Below are 22688 nucleotides of genomic sequence, written 5' to 3' on the forward strand. Positions count from 1 at the left end.
TAATGCGTTTAACAATTGCCTCACTTATCAAATAGAAAAACAGATACAAAATTACTTCAATATAATAAAAAAAACATATATCTTGCTCCATTCCATTGATCAAATGAATTAAGATGTATTAAAAAATAAAATATAGCAAAATGAAGAATAAAGGATATTAAAGTCTAACCAGAAATTCAGAAACATTCATTAATTTTCTTTTCAGCTTAGTCCCTTTATTTATCTGGGGTCGCCACAGCGGAATGAACCGCCAACTTATCCAGCACGTTTTTACGCAGCGGATCCCCTTCCAGCCACAACCCATCTCTGGGAAACATCCACACGCACTCATTCACACTCATACACTATGGACAATTTAGCTTACCCAATTCATCTGCACTACATGTCTTTGGACTGTAGGGGAAACCGGAGCTTCCGGAGGAAACCCACGCGAACGCAGTGAGAACTTGCAAACTCCACACAGAAACGCCAACTGACCCAGCCGAGGCTTGAACCAGCGACCTTCTTGCTGTGAGGCGACAACACCTACTGTGCCACTGCATCGCCAAATTCAGAAAGAACAGGTAAATCTCTCACATCGATAAAAGTTTTTGAAAATTTTTGCACGTCAACCATAGATTGTAAACACGCACTCATTTGCGTACCAAAAGGACTACACTTCCCATCATGCCGCGCGCAACAGCTCCATGTGGACGACTGTGGAGAACGTGCGTGTACATGACATGTGTCTGGAGGTATGGAGCTCTGCGAGGACTCTCCATAAACACAGAACAGACCTTCCAGACGTGAATGTAAGTTGTCGTTCGCATTTCTAACAAACTCTTTCTAACTAACTTTCTAACTTCCGACTGACTGGTTTAGAGTAGTCTCAGCTGTTGCCTGATCCTGTAGGATTGGCAGCTAATAAGTGTGTTGAAGTTTAGATTAGGGCCCTGTAAACTTGAACTCCTGCGATTTTTACTTCTGTCTGTCCTCTATAAACAACCACAATGTCATTGGCTCTAGTCCAGCATATGCAGCGATAACAATGCGGGCTGTTGTTGTTATCGTGATGTTACTCTACTATAACAACAAACATATATCAGGCGTTTAGTTCCTTAACTTCTGGTAGATTCTATGTGTTGAAATGCTCGTGACTGAGTTAATGATATCATTCATAAGAAGGTTAAAAAAGCAGTAATTTTAAGTTTATCGGTGATGCTTGGACTTTAAACACTCGTGTACTTATTGGACTACTCTTACCATTGCAAAAACATAAACAGGTAATTAATCTGGCCGAAACTAAACTCATTAGCGGCTGCACTACTTCGTTTTTATCCTAAGTACTCTAAAGTGCCTCCAGTGCTGTCTTTAACTTAATCAGTGTGCTGCTTGATAGAGAGAGCCTTGACCCTGACCAGTGGCATGTTTATTATGCCCAACCCATGGTCCAACCTGTGTGACTTTTCAGTCATTATTTCCAATAATTTACAGTTACCTAAAGAGTCAACATCGTACTTTTTGATTTAAAGTAAACTTTTAAAGTAATGTTGTAATTTTAAAAGTATTTGTGTAATATAAAGTATAACAAGTAAACATTTTGTGATGTAGAGCAGTTTCTTTGCATAAAATAACAAAAGTGTCAAGTTTTTAAACGTGTTTTTACTTAAAGCACTACAAATATCTTTAGCAATCAGATAAGTAAATAATAAAAAATAGAAATAATAGAAAAAAATCTAATAAAAATAATAAAAAATCTATATTTTAGTGAAACAAGCCTGATTTTCAGTAACCATAATAATGAAAACATTTGTTATTCTGACCAGTTGTCATTTTATGGGGGAAAAAAAAAATCTACAATAGGCTATATGCACACAGACTTTTAATTTTCAGCCAAATAATTGATTTAAATGAAACTTCTATGTTTAAGGTCTGATTTCTTTAAATATCAGTAATATTCACTGCCTGATAGATATACAATATAAAGTGGGTCTCAGACCCGACAAGCAGCACTGCCTTAAAGTATATTTTTCCACACCATGTCCTTAATATAAGACAGTTTATTTTACGGGAGTATTTTTAATGGAGTTTTTGTGCTCGCCTGATCCTGACAAAGATAGTGCTTACACTGTCTTTCATCTCCTTTATGCTTGAACAACTAAATGAATGCTTAACTCTGTTTAACTGAATGTATTTTAATTATGTTACAACATCAGTGCTGGAAAAGGAACCTTATGAAATTGAAAATAGCTACATTAAGCTTTCACCGGAAATTCATAATTGGCTGAAAAACACTAGTGCATAAGCTCCATTGACATTTTTTATTTGTGATTTGGAAAAAGTGTTACTGGATCTGTATAGAAAGAAACAAATATAAACATATTACAAACCCATATTTATTTAAATCCAGAAAGCTAAATCAAGAGAAACTGATATGTTTTTCTGTGTTTTTATGTTTTTCTGTGGAACACACTGTGTGTGTGTGTGTGTGTGTGTGTGTGTGTGTGTGTGTGTGTGTGTGTGTGTGTGTGTGTGTGTGTGTGTCACAAAGTGCCTGCATATGTAGCAATCCCAGTAAAATTTGACCTCATGGGGACATTTTTTAGATCCCCACGAGGGAAACTCCTCATAAATCACAATATTTATAAAATGTAAAAATGCTGATTATTTCCTGTGAGGGTTGGGGGTAGGGGGACTGAATATACAGTCTGTACAGTATAGACGAGTCGTTGAATAGTGGAAATCCCCATAAAGATAGCTGTACAGGTGTGTGTATAGTATACATATTCTAATTTTTACCCAATCATACTGTTTTTTTTTTTTTTTATAAATAAAAATTTAATAAATTGATATTTTATTTTTAATATTTCAACTTTTTATATCACAACTATTTACAGGACATCTGTAACATTTAATCTGTGTGTCCTAGTGCAGTGGTGCCCAAACGGTCCTGAAGGGCTGGTGTTCCTGCAAAGTTTAGGTCCAACCACAGATAGACACACCTGAACCATCTAAATCAGGGGTGGCCAATCCTGTTCCTGGAGATCTACCTTCCTGTATTTCAGTTGCAACCCTTATCAAACACACTTGTCTGTAATTATCAAGTGGATTTCGGGTCCTAATTAATTGGTTCAGATGGGTTTGATCAGGGTAGGAGCTAAACTGTAAAACATTTCACATCGGTTAAACTTACAAATAAGTTCACCAGTTCCCTTGAAATTGTGAGTCAACTCAATTTAGAGAGATTCTTTGTTTCAACTTGAGACAAAGAATCTCTCAAAATTGTGTTGACTCACATTTTCAAGGGAACTGGTGAACTTGAGTTTGTAAGTTTACTCAGCGTGAAACGTTTTGGGCATCCCTGCTCCAGTGCATCTCATCAGCCAGATATTGCAACTGTTGTTATGTGTCCTGTAGGTGGCGCTGTGTGTGTGTCAGGTGTGATGCAGCGGCTGTGGGCTCCAGTGACGCTTCGGCGTTTGCTCCTGCTGCGTTCGGTGTACCTGCCTCACACCTGGGCAATGCAGGAGCCTCCTTTAGCCGTCCTGAGCCCTCGCTACTTCAGCTGCACTAATGCCATCAGGGCAAAAGAAGCCCACAAAACGTCCACAGAGGAACAAGAGGAAGTGCCATTAAACCCTCCACAGAGTCTAGCAGGAACCGAGGGCCTCTATAAGGCTGATTCAGAGCCTGTCCCACACAATAAGGGAGATATCGACCCTCTGCAGGACAAATCGATTGGGATCTTCCAGAGATTTAAAAAGACTTTTAAACAGTATGGTAAAGTCATGGTGCCCGTGCACATCGTCACATCCACAGTGTGGTTTGGGAGTTTCTATTATGCTGCAATGAAGTAAGTGACTCAAATTAACAGAAAAATTAAGTGCCACAATTAGATTGAGATTTATTTATTTATTTTTTTTGGTCCAGTAAGTATTATTTCACTGTTAACTATTTACATTTTCAAACATAACCTAAAGAGCCACAACTACATTTTGTTTTAAATCTGTTTTCAGTTGTCATTGCTCTTTTTTCATGTTTAATTTTGGTTGTGGAAAAATTGAGGACATAAAATTACATTTATTCTTTATTAGGTTTCTATGCATTGCCTCTAAAGAAAAAAAAAGTAGGACTCCACTTAAAAAAATGCTTATGTACAATATTGGCAAAATCTGATATTGCGATACTTTATTTTTCTTTTTGATAGATTTTGATTTTATTGCGATATGAATACAGTTTCACAAGATAGTTGAATAGTTCTATTTGACAGATTTCTGAAGAGGCTAACAGTATTCAGGTACAGAAATTAAATAATCACAATGCAAAAAATACTTTTCCTACTTTGCTTTGTCTCATTTTTAGTTCAAAGATCTAAGACTTTTTAGATATTTGAACTAAAAACGAGACAAAGTAAACATGATTTTGTTTTAATCTTCTGAAGAAATAAGCCAAATTTAAAAAGAGTTTTCCCTTAAAACAAGTACAATTATCTGCCCGTGAGGTGTGTTTTTGCTTTGAAATGTAGATATTTGGACAAATAACAAGAAAGTTTTATTTAATTTTTTTTGCATAAATCGTATAAATACAGTAATGACAATGTGACTGTTGCAAATTTCCACATTGCAATATCGATGCTGAAACTATATTGTGCAGCCATAGCCAACTGTAAAAAAATTGCCAGTATTAAAATTGTGCTCTACTCTAAAGTTAAAACAGCACAAAGTTGAAGGCAAAATTATTAGCCCTTCTGTGAAATGTATTTTTTTTTCCACAATGCTGTTTTTAAGAGGGTTTTTTAGCAGCACAATTAAAAAAAAAACATATATTTTTAACAACTAATTTCACATGTTGGGTTAATTGGGCAAATCACTGGACAACGGGTTTGTTCTTTAGCCAATCAATTTCTTTTAATTCTGCTACTACTACTGCTACTACTACTACTACTACTACTACTAATAATAATAATAATAATATCTTAAATCTTAAATAAAATTTTATGCATTATAAAGTCTTACATTTACTGAAATATAGTGTTGTAGGTCTTAAATCTTTTTTAAACAGGTCTTAATTTTCCTTTGTTTATGTATAGCTACCCAATCTGACTAACACCCATACAATCACAAACAATTCATCTTAATAAAACTTTATTTAAGAATATAATTTGTAACTATTTACCACAGTGGTTTAATTATTTTCCTTACAATAACAATTGTTTAAAAGTTCTCCATGTGTTTACTGTCGAAGAAGCTTAGTTTATATTAGTTTTTAAAACATTTTTCAATTTGTTTTATTTTTCAGAGAGTTTATTTAGAAAAAGGTGTATGTATACAACTGGAGCTTGCTTGTCTTGACACTATTTAAAAATATATTTTGCTCAGAATTAACTAAAACATAATTTTTTTTAAATTATTAAATTATTATTCATTAATAAGTGTTTGAAATTATTTAAAAAAACAAAGTTTGAAAGGGCAAATAAAAATCTTTTCCAACGAAGCCATTTGAAAAACCTCTTAGCGTTTAACCCTATACCAGTCTAAAATGTAATTCATAATGGTCTTAATGTCTTAAAGTCTCACATTTAACTTGCTGAAACCTGCAGAAACCCTGAATAATAATAATAATAAATAAAATTATTAATTGAAATCTAATAATATTAAGCTTAAAATAAAATTTGAAAACTTTAAAAGCTTTTATTCCATCTAAGACAAGACATGTAGGGATGCACAGCATATTGGTTCCATAAATGTTGGTACAATATACTAAAATGTGTGAATTTGAACCAAAAAAAAAACCAAAAAAACTTTTTTTTTTTTTTTTACAGAAAAAAACGTCCTTGCTCTGTCAAACTTCAATAATAGAAAAATAATTAATATCAGTATATTGTACCTATATTCAGGCAACCGATATGTTGTGCTTCACTACATGTTGCTTTGTTGTCTTGTGCACAGAATTAGCTTTAGGAGTTTTGAATTTATTAAATGATATGAATTAATTAATGCCATGAAAGCTTCTGCTTCAAAGATGGAAACACTGGCTCAGAGCGCGCAGCTTTAAGGTGAGGCTGGCAGGGAGACGAGTTTTACCAGATAAAGTCTGTCTGAGCTTCAGCAGGTCAGACAAGCTTTAGCAATGTCATCTGGACAATCAACGGCTGCTTAACAAACAACACTTGAAGGCTAAAAAAGCAAATCATTTTTTTCTCTTACAATGACATTGTGTGTTCTCTACAGGGGGGTGAATCTGGTGCCCTTTCTGGAGTTCATTGGTTTACCGGATTGGATAGTGGGGATTTTGCGAGATTCCCAGGGTGGCTATGCACTTACAGCTTATGCCATGTATAAGGTATAGAAACTAAATTGAAAGTTGTATGAATGTAAAAGAATTTTATTCACTCACCATCAGCCACTTTATTAGGAACATCATGATAGTCCCACAATTTGCAATAAAGAGATCAATTCATTCAATGTTCATTCTGTCATCATCTACTCATGCTTTACTTGTTCCAAATCTTTATTAGTTTCTTTCTTCTGTTGAACACAAAAGCTGAAAACCTGTGGAGACAAGGGGAAAGCGTGGATAAAAGTAACGTGTTACGAAAGTAAACAAATAAAATTAAAGACTTTTTTTGCCTTCTGAAATTTTCTTTATTAGCATTTTTGTCAGTTTCCTCTTTGTATGTTCAGTAATTTCACTTTTATGGCAATGAATAGGTTCTTTTTACTTTATTTTAAAGAGCCCATATTATACATGAAATAGGGTCATATCCTGGTTGTAAGGGTCTCCAATAACAGTCTAATATGCATGCAAGGTCAAAAAACACTTTCATGGTCTTATAATCTGCATTTATTTTTACCTAATTATCCCAGCGACTCCTGTATGAATCGTCCAGTGATTCATTTGTTCCCAAACCCCTCCTTAGCGCGGAGCTAATCTGCGCTGATTGGACCGATGACAGTCTGTCGCGATTGGTCGACTGCCTTCAATCAGAGAGGGAAATGGCCAATAGCTAATCAGCAATATAAAAAGTAATCACAGTTCATGCACGCTCGATAGTGTAGACGTGGATTTTAGCTGCCACACTATGGCGAGTGGATAGTGCCACGGATAACCGAACGAAGGAGACAGTCGTGTACTCGCCATACCACACACACACAAAAACACACACACACCTCCGGATGACAACGCTCCCGCTTCCGCCCGCACCCGCCAGGTTTTAGCCTGAGAACCCGCTCCGTTTTCTGCCCGCCGCGCCCGGTCCCGCTAGAGCGGAGAACACAACCAAAAATCACCCAGTATACAGTCCAGACAGCCAAGCTGTCTGTATAAACACACACACACAGCACAAAGCACACAAAGCTCGTTCGTTCGTTCGTTCGTTCGCTCTCTCTCTCTCTCTCTCTCTCTCTCTCTCTCTCTCTCTCTCTCTCGCGCGCTCTCTCTCATACGCGCGCGTGCGCACTAACACACACACACACAAGCACCACGCAGACTCTCTCTTTCTAATTCGCATAGCAATATCCGTGATATTGCTAGACAGCCCGCTCCCGTCCCAAATTAAACCCGTTACCGACCGCTCCCGCGATTTATTCGGAAATTTATTCCCGCGGCTGTCACCGCGCCAGATTTCTGCGGCGCGGGAATAAATTTCCGAATAAATCGTGGGAGCAGAACTCTAGCACGGAGCTCCATAAACAAACAGCACGCGTCGCGTTTTTAACGTGACTTTGCACGCGATAAGATAAAATATCCAGTTAACCTGATACAGTACACTCGGTTACAAGTAACAAATCACAACTAAATACATTTGCAAGCTAGAGTAAACGAGGCAACAACTATAACCGCACGTACTTACACTTGAGAAATGGAAGAAACCCATCCTGACGTCCATCAGTTACTCTTTACTGATCCTTCCTTTAACAAACTCAGATGAAGTATTCTTTGTAGCATGTAGCTTCCAGAAGTTTCCAACTGCTTGGTTATAATGCTGATGTTTCATCTTTGGGTAGAGACTCAATATATCCATCTGCAGTGTGACTTCAACCGACCGGCATGTTTGTGTGCGTGTGTTTGTGGGTGTGCGTGTGTTTGTGGATGTGTGTGTGTGTCTGGGTTTCTGCGTCAGAGGGCGGGGCCTCAGGTTTGAAATCTCCCGGGTTTGCGCGTGCACGTGAATAACTTGGTTTCGTTCGTACGTCATGGCGAAACACCTAATGAGTCGGTATCAAGGCGACTCGTTTGAAGCACTATGAGTCGACTCTTTTATAGATGAATCAACCATTTTAAACACTGTATTCTTACAGATTTAAGCCTTAGCTGGATACTTCACTTCACTTAGAGCTGTGTTACACACTACATGGAGGGGAATTTTCAAAAACCCATAATATGGGCTCTTTAAAGTGAAATAACTGATCATAAACCTAAAAGAAAAATGCTCATTTTAGAACTTGGAGGTTTTTGCATCTGAACTCATCATGTGGTTTCATTACTGTCTTGCAGTTAGGTTCAAATTTTAAAGTGCAGAGAGTAAATTGTTGTAGCAGTTATTTTTTCCTTATAAAAAGTTGTATTTCTCTTTCCATCTGTCACAGCAATGATCAATCTACTGGTTATGTGGTGCAACAAAACAACCTCAAGTTTGTACGGTCGGAGTTTTTTCATTTAAAAGTAAATCAGGTTTAAATGGCAAGAGATTCTGTGGGGACAAAAGTAACATTATTTATGTCCCACTGATAATAGACAAACCTTACTTTTTAGTTCGACATTAGAGTTTGAAATGTTTCAATTTGGATGTTACCAAATTAATGCATATTGCCAATAACAACAATAATAAAAGTCCTCTAAATACAGTTTTGTATTTTTGGTTTACTTTAGAATCATTTAATGGAACTGAAATGTAACCTGAAAATGCAGTTTAATATTTTTTGTAAAGATGAAAGGACAGAGTGTTTGCTGTTAAAACTAACAAGGTCATAGTCAGATTGTTTAAAATAAACAAGGTTAAGCCTGTAAAACTAGCACACATTTTGTTCTTACATTTCCTCACCTTAGAATTATAAGGTTCTATCTGACATTTGTCAAAATCAAGTTAGACATTATTATCAAATGACAACTTGTTTACATTATGGGATTTTTTTTTTTTTTACATTTTATAACATTTTATTTAAAACAACAAATGTTACACACATACTGTTTGCTATGGAATGCAAAAACTTTGAAGCTCAATATCTCAAAGTCATTCAGAACACAGACAGAACCTTATAATTCCAAGGTGACGATTTGTCTACTGACAGGGTCAAAAGTAATTTAAAGTGAAATTATTTTGAAGTTGTTCTATATTTGTACAAAAATACCACCTGATATTGATAGACCACACTTATGAGTTGGTAATGAGTTGCTGTCTGAAACATTATCTTTTAAAAATAGGTTTTTATGAAAAATGGTACTTGTCCCTGCTCTGCCGTACCATAGTGTTAGGTTCTCACTAAGGAAGTCAATAGATACAGTTTTTCAGCTTAATTCTAAAACATTTTCAACAGAAGAAACTAATAAAGAACATCTTGAAGGTGCCCAAATTTTCAATTGGGTAAATAATCCTTAAATACTTTTTGTGGCATAAACTTAAAGTGCTTTAAAACAATCCTCAGAGATTCTGGTTAATTTTAACTATCAAACATGCCATGTTTAAAGTCGCATCACTCACCTTTCTTCCTCATTCGCATCCTCATTTTGATCTTCAAACATTTACCTTAACACATCTCCATGCCTAAATGCATTCAGTTGCCGCCATGTGATTGGCTGATTGGATGTTGTCATTAACAAGCAGTTAAACAGGTGTACCTCGTAAAGTGTCCATTAAGTGTATATATGTATAAATAACCATTATTGTTATTGAATCTTTTCGTCTATTCTGTCACAGCTCGCTACTCCTGCCCGCTACACTGTCACTATGGGCGGCACGTCTCTGTCCGTACAATACCTCCGCAAACATGGATACTTGTCCACTCCTCCACCTGTTAAAGAATTTCTGCAGGACAAAATGGAGGAGACCAGAGAACTACTGACCGAAAAGATGGAGGAGACCAAAGAGAGGTTTTCAGAGAAGATGGAGGAAACCAAAGAACTTCTCTCAGAACGGATGGAGGAGACAAAAGAGCGCTTCTCAGAAACAAAAGACAAGTTCTCTGAGAAACTGCAGGAGACGAAAGACAAAATGTCTTTCCGTAAGAAAGCAGACTAGCCCGCTTCGGAAAGAATTATTTGTTATAAACTCATAAGCGTAATATTGAATATGTCTGGTGTTGACTTAGAGCAGGGATTTCTAAACTTGCTCCTGGAGGGTCAGTGTCCTGGAGAGTTTAGCTCCAACCCTAATCAAACACATGAACCAGCTAATCAAGCTCTTACAAGAAATACTAGAAACTTCATGGCAGGTGTGTTGAAGCAAGTTGGAGCTCAAATCAGCAGGACACCGGCCCTCCATGACTGTGTTTGGTCACCCCTGACTTAGAGGAACTGTTTACCCAAAAATGAAAAACTGCCATTTATTTATTCTTCCTCAGGCCATCAGAGATAAGATGTAGGTGTGCCTTTTCTTGATTAAAATATTGATGGGGACATTTTAGTTTAAAAAACAAACAAACTGGTCCAGTTATTGATGAATTGGAAGTCTGTGGCTATCAGCACTTAACGTTATTTCTATTCTCTGTTTGTCTGCACATGCCAGAATTGACAATAACGTTGACTGACTTTATAGGTGATATTATAAACCATGACTCCTGACGATACATTGAGATGTTATGAAGTAAAAACCATTGGTCTTTGCAAAAATCTTAAGTTCACAAACACGTGATGTGAACGATCTTGAGGATGAGCAAATTAACGGCAACTTTTTTTAAAAATGGCCTTTGTTCTGCAAAATGCAAAAGATATTTAACAAAGCTCAATTTAACCATATAATGAACATCAGTTGTCCAAATTAGTTCGGACACCATTGACTTTCAAGTAATTCAAAAAGTCACTGGGGTCCAGACTAATTTGGACTCAACTTTGAGTTTTTTTTTTTTTTTTAAACAATCTTGTTCATTCAGGTTTGAAATGAGGACAGAATTGTAATTCTTTAAATGCGCTGGATGTATCATGTCGAAAGGTTTCCACACTCTTGAATCTGTATTTTGAGTGTTTTGGAAAGAAACAAACTTGAACTAGCAATAACACAAGGAGATATTGTGTTAGTTTATGGAATTAAGCCAAAATCATTGTGTGTTGGTGTGAATGTAAAATAGTTCAGCTGTTTTAAGGTAATTATTGAAAGTATTTCCACTTGATAACCAAGTGTTAAGTATCTACTGTATTTAATAGTTTACGATTATCTTTGTATGTTTGTATTCGAGTTCTTGTGCAAAAGGAGTGTTGATGGAGTAGCTGAACTTTAAAGTCAATGGGTAAGAAAAGCAACTGAAAACCCATTCTAGTAAATAATCTACACTCAAGTCACCTCAGTGTCTCACTGAGTAAATACTAATTGCTAATCTGACAACATTTTAATAAAGATAAACAATTAAACCATGGGAAACTGGTACTTTTAGTTTATTAGTTTAACTGCAGTTGGACAACAGCAGAAGTACAAGCATAAAAGTTGGACTATAACAGTGATTAGAGCAACAGCATTACAATAACAGACCTTATGCTTAAAACCTATTCATTACAACCACAAAGATTTAAATAAAGATTAAATGTGCGCACGCGTGTGTAAAAAGACATCCACGCACGTGAACATGGCGTAACGCGAGCCGTAAAAAGGTCTGATATTGTGCTGCTTTCTAATGCTGAATGTCTGTTTTCAGACACCCGAGAAGCATCAGAGTTAAACGAACCTCCTTTTCAGTCATTGTTAGTTCTCTGTGCTTGTGCAAGAACAAAAGAAAAGCTTCAAAAGCATCTCGGTACATTGCTCAAAATCTCACAACTGCTGTTAGTCAGGTGCTTGTAGTCAAAATGGCATCGCTATGTACATTATCTTCAGGAATATAACTATAGACATGCGAATACAAGCTACTTTACAGTGGAGCACCGGCACATAAATATCTGCAATTTAAAATCTTTTTCGATCGTTTGTTTGTTTTGCTCCTATACACCACATACACGAGAATGTCTGAAATACGGCATATAACAAAAATAAGAATGTTAAAACTACATCTCTCATTTGGTTCATTATTAAACTTGCAAAGACAGGAAGCACAACACAGGGTGGCATGAAAAAAAAAATCATGTACATCATGTCGGGATTCAGACGAACGTTGTTTGAAGCGAGACTGTCAATATCACAATCCCTCAGCGTTCTGGCACTTGAAACTAAATATTTAACGTTTCCATACACTGGTTTTAACTTAAAACTTTTGAACAGCACAAAGTATACTTAAGTTTTTTAATGCATTTCTTTTTCACAACGTATGCGCCGCTCACACAAAGGAATACTTAACAAGCGCGCGTACTTGAAGGGACAGTTTACCGCCAAAATTGAAAATGTAGCTAACGTTGGTCAATTTAGAAGTGGTTCTACATTTTTATGAATATATCTCTTCTGTTGAACACAAAGATATTCTGAACAATGTTCGTGAAAATCAGCCACTCACTTCCATATATAGTAGAAACTTAAAAAATACGATGGAAGACAATGGCTGTTTTTCCCCTCATAGTATTTCTTCATTATATTTTCCTTTCAGTGTTCAACAGAAACAAACAAACAAACAAGTTGAGGACAAGTGGGTGAACTATCGCTTTAAGACCAAAGTGTAATTTGGCTCATTAGCATAAGCATAAGCACAGCCTAACACATTTAAGAAACTTGGTAGAAACATTAGTCGTTGTCCACTTTTTCTTTCCAAAGAGCAACAAAATTTATTTGTAACAGTCAGTTTACTCCTTAATTTCCTGACACAAGTATTCACCCTCGAACAGCTGCACTGACAAAAAGATATATTTTTTTGTAATTTATTTATTTATTTTTTACCATTTTTGGTGCTTTTTACCTTTATAGTGAAAGGACAGCACTTGGACAGGAAGGAAAGTTGGAGAGACTGAATGTAATCTACAAAGGTCCCTAAACCAGGATTAAAACTCAGGATGCCTGAAGAACAATTGCACATGCACTGTCCACGAGGCTATCAGAACAGACCCCTTGAACCTATTTAAAGTAGAATTGCAGACATCTCTCAACGTGCATCTAGCATTTTTGCAGTCCTTAGTAGGCCTATTTTTAAAATAATTTTTTGTTGAGTCTCTTCAGTTCTCACTGCGATTATTTACAGTAAAATAATAAATGGGTTCAGTTTTGACACCTTGTGGACAAAATAAGTTGTCAAAAACAACTAAAAACACATGTGGTTCAAATCTCTGGAGGAAACGTAACTATTTTACATATTGTCTGAAAAGTGGCAAATTGGTACGGATTCATACAATTTCTTTAAATTGAGAATGTAGTCAGAGCTACACTATTAAATATAAAAATCTATAAAAACATCAACATGTACTGCTCCGATCTATCAGCAGAAAACAATTAGATCAGATTTTTTTTTCTTTCTTTCTGAATTGAACGATACATTTAAATTTCTTGCATCAAAAAATGAAGATTTTTTTTTAAAGGAGGATTACACACAAATCCCATCCCTAAACTTAACCTCATTGGTGGATGAGGAAAAAATTTACTCAAATAAACGAAAGAGACTAAACAATGTAATACAAATTAGCCACTAAATCCAAAAGTTACGAATTGCAGAGAGATAACATTGGTCAACACCAAAGTGGGCTGTTATTTTAAGAAGTTAAGTAAAAAAGAAAAGAAAGAAACTACAAAACAACAGATGTCCACAATGATGAGTGCATGTGTGAGGGAATTAAACAATATTCATTTAAAGGAATATAACACATTTTTGTCATTTTTAACTTTTGGAAAGAAAAAGTGCAGGACAAGGGCAAATATTTTTAGTACATGTATTCACATGCTGTAAAATATACTATAATAGGCTGAGCATTCAACCGCACATATACAGTAGCGCACACATAGGCTGAAGTATACACTCAAATCAGTTATAATTTAAAAGGCTGTGCATTTGATTGTGAAGAAACCCAAGTATACTTTACGCTTTTTTTATTATTAAAAACTCCCCTAATGCATGTGTGCCTTAAATATGTGTTTTAAGGTTGGGGCAGTATAGCAACATCTGATTCCAGAACAGCGTTTCATTCTTTCATTTTATGTAAAAAAAAAAAATAAAAAATCTATGAAATGCTCTGTTGTTCAGTATTTACCATAATTATTTCTCTGCTAATGAATTTCCTTGTTCGGCAAAATACAGAATAAAAATCAAAACAAATAAAATGCACATCTGAACTGTAGGCATTTACAAATCCATTGCCACCGTGTTAAAATCTTTATATCAACTATAAATTGTTACATTATTAACAATGTCTTTTTTATGTGGTTTCTACCCATTGGGTAGGATATGTGCATACAGACTAACATTATTTACAGCACCTTACAAAAGAAAAGAAAAAGAAAAGAAACGATTACACAGAAGAAGAAAGCACCATTGGAAGTGAGGCACAGCTAAGGTGGGAAACTTTTAGAGTGCAAGTGGGTTCCTATACGTCGCTCAAAAAACAACACGATCCATAGGCACCAATTCAGCTCGTGAGTTACATGCAAACTCCTTGGACAGTAGAAAACGGCAGAAAGCTCTTCCTTTTAAGATGGAAACAAATGATGGAGGACAAAGGGGAGCATTTACTGGGATGGATGATATACAGATGAGCAAAAAAAAGTGCAAGAGATGAGAAGCAGCAGAGCAGCAGCAGCAACAGCAGGAGCAGCAAACTGACTAATGGAAGGATCAAGACAGTTGAACAGAAAGCAGAGATCAGATGAAGTTCTGAATGCAGTGACATTGTGCTCTCGCTTTGCTCTTTGTAGCCATGGTTCATTTTCGCTATTAGACAATGCTGAATTAGGGAGCTTTCAAAGCCTGTGCTTAAAAGACAAGAGCAACATTAGACACTGTTCAAGCGAAACAACAATTCTACATCTGTCTTAACTGCTGGAATTCTAGAATTAAAAATCTAGCCTGAAGCTGCATGAGGCTCTAGAGTTAACATTTCTATTAAATGACAAAGCGGCTAGAAATTTTTTATCTAAATGTGCTTGTAAAATCTGGCAAAAATGATAAAACCATCACATCTCAATTAAACAAACTTAGTTAATTTTTGAATAACCTTTGGCAACAGTATTTTGCAAGGTATGAATCTCTAGATTATGCTTATTTTACCAAAATAAAATACGATCATACCTTGATTTTTAATTAGGACAGCAAGGTCTGACTCTGCTTAGACAAAAGTCTCGTCACTAACAGAAATAATGTACAGTGTAGAATATAGAGTCATGATGCAGTGGAACAAGAATGAATATTGTGTATGACTTCCATGAGCTTGGAGGACTGCATCCAAACATCTCTAAAATGACTCAAATAACGTATCAATAAAGTCATCTGGAATTTCAAAGAAAGCTTTCTTGCAGGACTCCCAGAGTTTATCAAGATTCTTTGAATTCATCTTCAATATCTCCTCCATCTTACCCCAGACATGCTCAATAATGTTTATTTATGTTCACTGGGCTGGCCAATATATAAATCTCCAGATCTCCAATTACTGTAAATTATAGTGGAATTTGTCACAAGAGGCAAATAGATTTTGTAAAAGCTGTCCATTGTTATTCGAGAAATAGAACCAACTTGATGGTAAATGTTTTTTTTTTTTTTTTTTTTTATTTTAGCAAAATTGATGTTTAATTTTTTTGTATGTTGTATTTTATTTGATTACTTATTTTGAATGTTATTTCAGTTCATAAAATGTAGCGGTTGGGAAGAGAATTCTGAGTTATCATATAAATTGATACTCAGTACTGTTGACTGGGTTTTTGCAATGCAATTTAAGTAAAAACAAGTTCAATTCCTTACCGGAGTGTTAAAAATATTTTCTTTCCTCAACAGATTGGACTCATGATTTTATTTTCCCTTAAATTTGATTTTGTTTTATTATCATCATATAAATATTCAACGCAATCTCACGGCAATTTGTAACTTTTTGATTTAGTGGCTAGTTCGTATAAATGTGTAGGATCTAATTCGTACAATTTAGTACTATTTTGCTCATCACCCAATGACGGTTGGGGTTAGGGTACATTTTTGTACGACTGAACTCGTACAAATTCCTATGAATTAGCCACTAAACTGACAAAACGTAAAAAGTTTCCTAGTGAGATCAGGCTGAAAAATCTAATTAAAATAGATTTATGAGGCAGTTCACAGAAATACATCTGCGAAAAAATAACTGGATGAACATTATCCAAGTGTGATGATTCTATGTATTTTTGCCAGATTTCTAAATATTTTAAAATCTAGCCCAATTGTTTAGATTCTAGAATTCCAAATCTAGCAACGTTATTGTCATTCTAGAGTTCTAAATTCAGTAGAAAACATAATAAAGAGGAGGGTGTTCATCTGTTAGTCTGGTTTGGAGCATATGTTTCCAGACGCCATATCTCTTCTGTCCACACAGAAAAACAAACAACTAAAAAAATCCCACCATGAGCAGAAGAATAAAGCCAACCAACACAAACATTAAAAAAAGCATTCAAACACATTTTGATTGGCCGACTCAAACATTCGGAGTATAAACAGAGTAGCTTATAAAGGTGAGTGTGTTGCTTTTGAAAACTTTTTTTTTTCACCATAACCCCCAGCGAATGGAAATAAAAGTCAAATAAACCCCCCCATGGCCTTTTCACAAGTGCATCTGTTCTAGACTAAGAAAACAGGGGCTCAGTCTTCAGTCTCCTGATTAAAGGGATGCGTGGAAGAGTCTTTGGGCTTTTCTCTTCACCTCTAGACCAGATCGGAGCTCTCGGTCAGAGCTACATCCACTATCTGGGCCTAAATGATTGTGTTGAAAGTGAATGCAGAGAGCCGCTCTAAGGAGGACAGATCTTGACTGTGAATTAGAAGAAGGACTGGTGCGGTTTGGGCATGAGCTGGTTACGGAGTTACAGCGAAGGCAACAGTACAGCTGGGTAAAAACGACTCTTTTCAAAAATGCCCATCACATTAGCCCTTGACTTCACCACTTTGGAAACCTGATTGATTCTTGTTCGGGACTCAAAAATGTGACATGCAAAAACAGGGACGACCACATTGGCATTTTGATTAGGAGATTACACCAATGAATGTGTCGCTCATCTGGGTATTGGCTGGAAGAGGTGGACAATGAGCGCTGGTAAACATGTAAATGTAAATAAATCCACTATAAAACAGAATCAAAATCGTGTATATGTTTGTTCAGTTTTGATTAAAAAAAAGTGCAAAAGGGATGAAATGCTGACCTTGGAATAAAAGACATTTTGTCCAATTAGGAAAATGAATCACAGCTGAACCAAATAACCATATATATGCTATTTTCTTGACTCTACACTATGTGACAGCCCAAGTGCCTATCCAAGTTTTAGGAACAACAAATAACAACTTCTAGTTGATTATTTAGTATTAGAAGTGGCTTATATAAAAAAAAGGCCTCTAGATTACGCTTATTTTACAAAAAAACATGATCATGCTATGATTTTTAATTTTTTTAATTGGGAAGATTTACAAGGCGGTTGATGTTGGCATCGCACGCCACATACTGAAAGTAACCCAAACCATGATTTTTTCTTCACCAAACTTGATTGATTTCTTTAAGAATCTTGGGTCTATGCGGATTCAAATAGGTCTTCTGCAGTATTTGTGATGATTGGGATGCAGTTCATCAGATGATTAGTTGGAAAAATGATCAACTAGAAGTTAATTATTTGCTGCTGGGATAAACTGGGATTTACAACTTTTTTACAGACTTTTGTCAGGTAGTGTAAAGAGAAAATATATTTATTTTAAGAGTATCTTCTCACTAGAGTCTATAAAAAACAACAACATTGATGTATATGGGTCAAAGACGAAAAGGGGTTTTCCAAGCATCAAAACAATATTAACGAAATTGTTTTATTTTATTTTTTTTTTATCCCCTCACACATACGTCCTATTTTATTTTTGTTTGTTTGGAGTAAAAAAGTTACTATCTGTTATTTTTACCATGTTTTGAGAAGACTAAAATGTCATACAATTTTATAAAAAAAAAAACGTGTCACATTCAGATTAAGAATCATTTAAAACCCCCAAAATTTCACCCATTTTTTTAGCAAAATGCTTTTAATAATTAAAATTAATTGCATTTTATATGATCTCATATCTTTTTAGATATTTTAATAAGCACATTAAATATGTTGTTTAATTTCTTTTAAATATATGTATCACTTTAAATGACTATCCTTTACCCACATTTTGACATTATTTTCATAAAAGTTATTTTTGGAGTAAGAAAGAAACAATTGAGTAGACATTTGTTTTTAATGGACCCTTTTCATTTTTATGGATTTTTAGTTCTCTCTTTGTTGTTTATGAAATTTGATGCCGGAAACCTCATCTTTGACCCATACAAGATGCTATTTTTTAAAAATGTATTAATCCATTAAAGGCAAAATTATATATATAAAAAAGTATATTTTATTTAAAGTCTACTTATATATAAATGTATAATAAATATGATTTAAAAAGCGCTGAAAAGAAAAAGCTTGGAGAAACTGTTAAAAAATGAGCAAGAATCTCATAACATGTCAAACTTGTTTGGATCGCTCTCTAAGTGAGTTTTTTTTAGTCAAAATGTCAAGCGTGCCTCCAGCCGACTGACCTGAGATCAGCTGGAGTATGTGAAAGCGGCTGAATGTGTCAGTGGTGAGGATAGATGAGAGCAGAGCAGACTCTCTGTATTCTGTGCCTCTTTTAGACCGAGGTTATTTTAGGCTGGATCCGAGATTTTTCTTGTGCTGAAGACAGACAAGATCACTTCTCTCCGCTAGAAAAGCTCGCACTCAAGCATATGATCGCATCTAGGTGAAAACGACAGTACAAACAGTAAACACGTATACATCACCCCCAAATTTCTATGATTAACCTCAACAATAGTGCAAAAGTTCAGAAAAGGGTTTTTTTGATTTCGATGTATAACAAGTCTTTAAGACAGTCGTCGCCCCCGTGACACCTTCCGCATAAGCCTTGGCACTAAGATTTGGATTTTCACCCTTTTTCGCATTTTAGTTTTTGTTCATGCTGCACAGATCTCGGTCTTTAAATAATAATAATAATAATAATAATAATAATAATAATAAAAATAAAAAAGGACATTTTCTATCCACACAGCTAGTGCGTCACGTGTGGATTGATCGAAAACGGGGCATTTAAGGGGAATAAAACAACAACGACAACAACAAAACGCCTGTCTTGTGCACGGATTACCTTCTCTAAATTCGTTAGCAATACATAATACACAGCAAAAAATAAAATAAAATAAAAAAGGTGGGAGACTCCAGGCAGTGCGTAAACTCCAGTTTAAGCCCAGCTGGTCGGACAGAAAACAAATGAAATGTTTTCTCTAGTAAGCTCAGCTCCATATTTGTTATTTAAAAAAAAAAACAACAACATGGTTGTCGCGAAAACGCATTAAGCGCTGCTGTGCACGGGAATTTCAAACCCGTTCCCTTTATATAGAGTGATGGAGATCAGCCAATCATGTGCTAGCCCCGCCCTCTCACACTAGCTCCTCCCTCAGTGGGTCTTTGCTCAGCACTATTGTGCTTTCTGTGCTGTTGGGATCTGTCCGGCCTGTGAGCGGAGTCTGCACAGTGACGGGCGGGTTATTGCTGTGCTGCTGGAGGTAAAGTACAATGCCCGAGTGCTGCCCGATCACTTGACTGTAAGCAGGCGGAGGGCCCTCCATGCGTCCGTGTGTACTAGAGCTGGCCGCGCTGATCCCAGAGTTGCTACTAGGAGGCCTCGGTCCGCCGCCGCCGGCTGAGCTGTGCATGTCGATGAGGTCGCTGTCAAAGATGGTCCGGTTTGGCGGCGCCCGCACTGACTCTCTGTTGAGCTCCAGCTGCTGCTCGGGGTCTCTCAACTGCAGTGTGCAGGGGCCCTGGTACGGTGGTGGCTCCTCTCCGTCTGACAGAGAGATGGTGGGCGGCAGGTCAATCTCGTGTTGCAGGTATGGGTAGGTAGGCTGGAAACGTCTGAAGCGGTTGTGCTGCATGAAAGTGGGCGCTGTGAAACGGTCCCTCGGCTGAGGAGCGTACACCACCTGGAGAGAAGAGAGAATGCCAGAAATCACATGAGAATTCGAGATTAAAAGTAGACAATGGCAGGACATAACATCAGAAGCTAAGAATTTGATACTTGTAATTGTTGTGTGCATTTGTCATTAAAGCTGGTTCTGTAGTTAACTTCCACTGACAAGCTACTAGCAAAAGATTGAATGCAATTTAAGCATCTGATATTCAATCGCAGGGAATCATTCAGCATTATTAAGAGCTGATTGTAAGCGCAGTGTTTCCATGAACTACAATCCTTTGTAGTAAATTCTGCTAGCGTTACATCTGAAAAAGCACATGAAAATCCCATGTATAATTATGATTTTACTCGTAACTCACTTCATAACTTCAGTTGAGTGTTTGAAATAGCTGCTTCTGTGAGATGATGTGGTTTCTTACACAGAATTGCATAGTATTCCAAGCAGTGACACTGAAAAGGCATTGCATCACTATATACTAAATTTCAGAAAAATAATGATCGTAATAAGAACTAAGATAAACCTTATGTTGTCATGGTCATGTGTTTGCAGTTAAGTAACAATGTAAGCAGTTATATCTTTCGTTAATTCACCAACTGCTATAGGGATTTCTGGGTTTCCTCTGGAGTGTATTTGGTGTTCAGAAAACCTATGAGAGCGCCCTCTGGCCTTTAGTTGGAGATTTACTACTGATCACACAACCGTGCTTCCCTGACAAGATGTTCATGACTATTGCAGCTTTTGCTATATCACAAATGCAATTTCCATGCCAGTATATCGTGCAGCCATAGATATTGGCATTCAACGGTAAAATTCAATGCTTGATCATAATTTATATTAGTTTTGAGGGTTTAAATGCGCAAGCTTCAAGTTCAGACTTAGACTAAACTTTATTATCCCATTTAGGGGAACTAAAATTTGGTGTCATAAAAGGTGTCATAAAAAAGACGAAGTTCCATTAACAAAATATTACCACACAACATACAATACTTCATTTTGTAAGTGAAGCCCAATCCTAATTCTATTTTTGTACCCCTACCCCTTCCCCTTGGCCCCTAAAATCGAGGGTGAAGGAGCTTTAAAATTTACCCCTAAGAAATGGAACAGCATAACAGCACCTACACACATCATCATATGTCATCGCGATCTCTTGCTTCATATGAGATCAGATGTGGCGACTGCTGCAGTTATTCCAGTTGTGTTATTTTTTGGTATTTATTTTCAGGAAATCACTGAAGCCATATATTAATTTATCATAACGATCTAATGTGGCAATAAGATCATAAATGTATTGTGCATTTAACACAGTGGCCATATTCATTTATATAAACACACAAAAAACAACATTAACATTATAGCAGACACTTAAAAAGCTCATTCACAGCCACTAGACTTTTCTGACAGGGTATTCGAATGTCATCAAGCGTCAGAATGTTGTGGAACTGCTGTATAGGAGTTATTACTATGGATTATAGATTATGAAATTTAGTGGTTTTTATTTTATGTTTTCTTTTTAGCATGACGGTAAAACATGAACGCGGTTATGAATATATTAAAACATGCTTGTTTGTTAGAAAATTTGTTAAAAATTCATAATTATACCAAAAAATAACAAATTTGTGGATCTCCTTACTTCTGGGTGTAACTATCCTGCCGTTGTGGCTGGTGTATTCTGGGAAATTTCACCTCTTCCCCTTAGCCTTATGTCTTCAAGCTAAAAAGAATTGGGACACCCATACCCATTCACGGGAGCGTGCAAAATGAGAAGTAGGGGTAAAGGAAAGGGGATGGTGTAGAATTGGGATTGGGCCTATGACCTAATGGCCACCATTATAAAAGCATTTCTAGTTCTATTTGTCCTGCATATAGGAACTCTAAAACGAGGTCCTGATGGCAGTGGCTGAAACACAGAGTACAATGGGTGATCTGGGGTGCATAGGATACCCTGAGCTCTCTTTAAAACATAATTATGGTAAATTACCATTGGACCAGTTTGGCTAAAACCGATGATCTTGCCTACCAGCTTCACCAGGCTACTTAACCTGTTCTTTTTTGACACACTAAGATTACAGTACCAAGCAATGATACAAAAAGATAAAACAGATTTAATAAATTGTTTATAAAACAGTGTCATCATAGAGGTACAAACCTGAAACATCTTTGTTGAATTTTTTATAGACAGCCTGGGTTATGGGTTGAAATGTCAACATATTGTCCCCCTAGATATTTATATGTGTCATCAGACCAAATGAAAAAAAACATTGAGTATCTTTCTTCTGTTGACAAAGAAAAGAAGATATTTTGAAAAATACTGATACATAGTATCAGACTTCAATAATAGGAATATAATTATGGAAGTCAATGGGACCCAGCTACCAGCAGTTTTTCAAAATATCTTCTTTTGTGTTAAACAAAAGAAAGAAACTCACATAGGTTTTAAACAACTTAAGCATGAG

At 36.1% G+C, this 22688-nt stretch overlaps 2 protein-coding genes across 4 annotated transcripts in view; one reads left to right on the forward strand and one right to left on the reverse strand.

Moving 5' to 3' along the window:
- The first annotated feature begins 673 nt into the window (after window positions 1–673).
- Window positions 674–11551, forward strand: mims1b (mitochondrial inner membrane scaffold 1b). 2 transcript variants are annotated; one of them, XR_015510445.1, is made up of 4 exons: window positions 674–791; window positions 3397–3832; window positions 6210–6713; window positions 8377–11551. XR_015510445.1 is itself a non-coding variant. In NM_001013340.1 (4 exon segments), coding segments are annotated over 3 exon segments (843 nt in total). In that variant the 5' UTR covers window positions 689–791; window positions 3397–3422; the 3' UTR covers window positions 10217–10761.
- A 6248-nt stretch (window positions 11552–17799) lies between these two features.
- Window positions 17800–22688, reverse strand: part of ldlrad4b (low density lipoprotein receptor class A domain containing 4b) — a 105945-nt gene continuing 101056 nt past the window's right edge. Inside the window, 1 exon segment of one of the 2 annotated variants that reach the window (NM_001326526.1) lies at window positions 17800–20244. In NM_001326526.1, coding sequence (NP_001313455.1) covers window positions 19699–20244 — 546 coding nt within the window. In that variant the 3' untranslated portion in view covers window positions 17800–19698. 2 annotated transcript variants of the gene reach the window in all.

The sequence above is a fragment of the Danio rerio genome, chromosome 16 (genome assembly GCF_052040795.2).
Source record: "Danio rerio strain M-AB ecotype USA chromosome 16, GRCz13ab, whole genome shotgun sequence".
Lineage (NCBI taxonomy): Eukaryota > Metazoa > Chordata > Actinopteri > Cypriniformes > Danionidae > Danio > Danio rerio.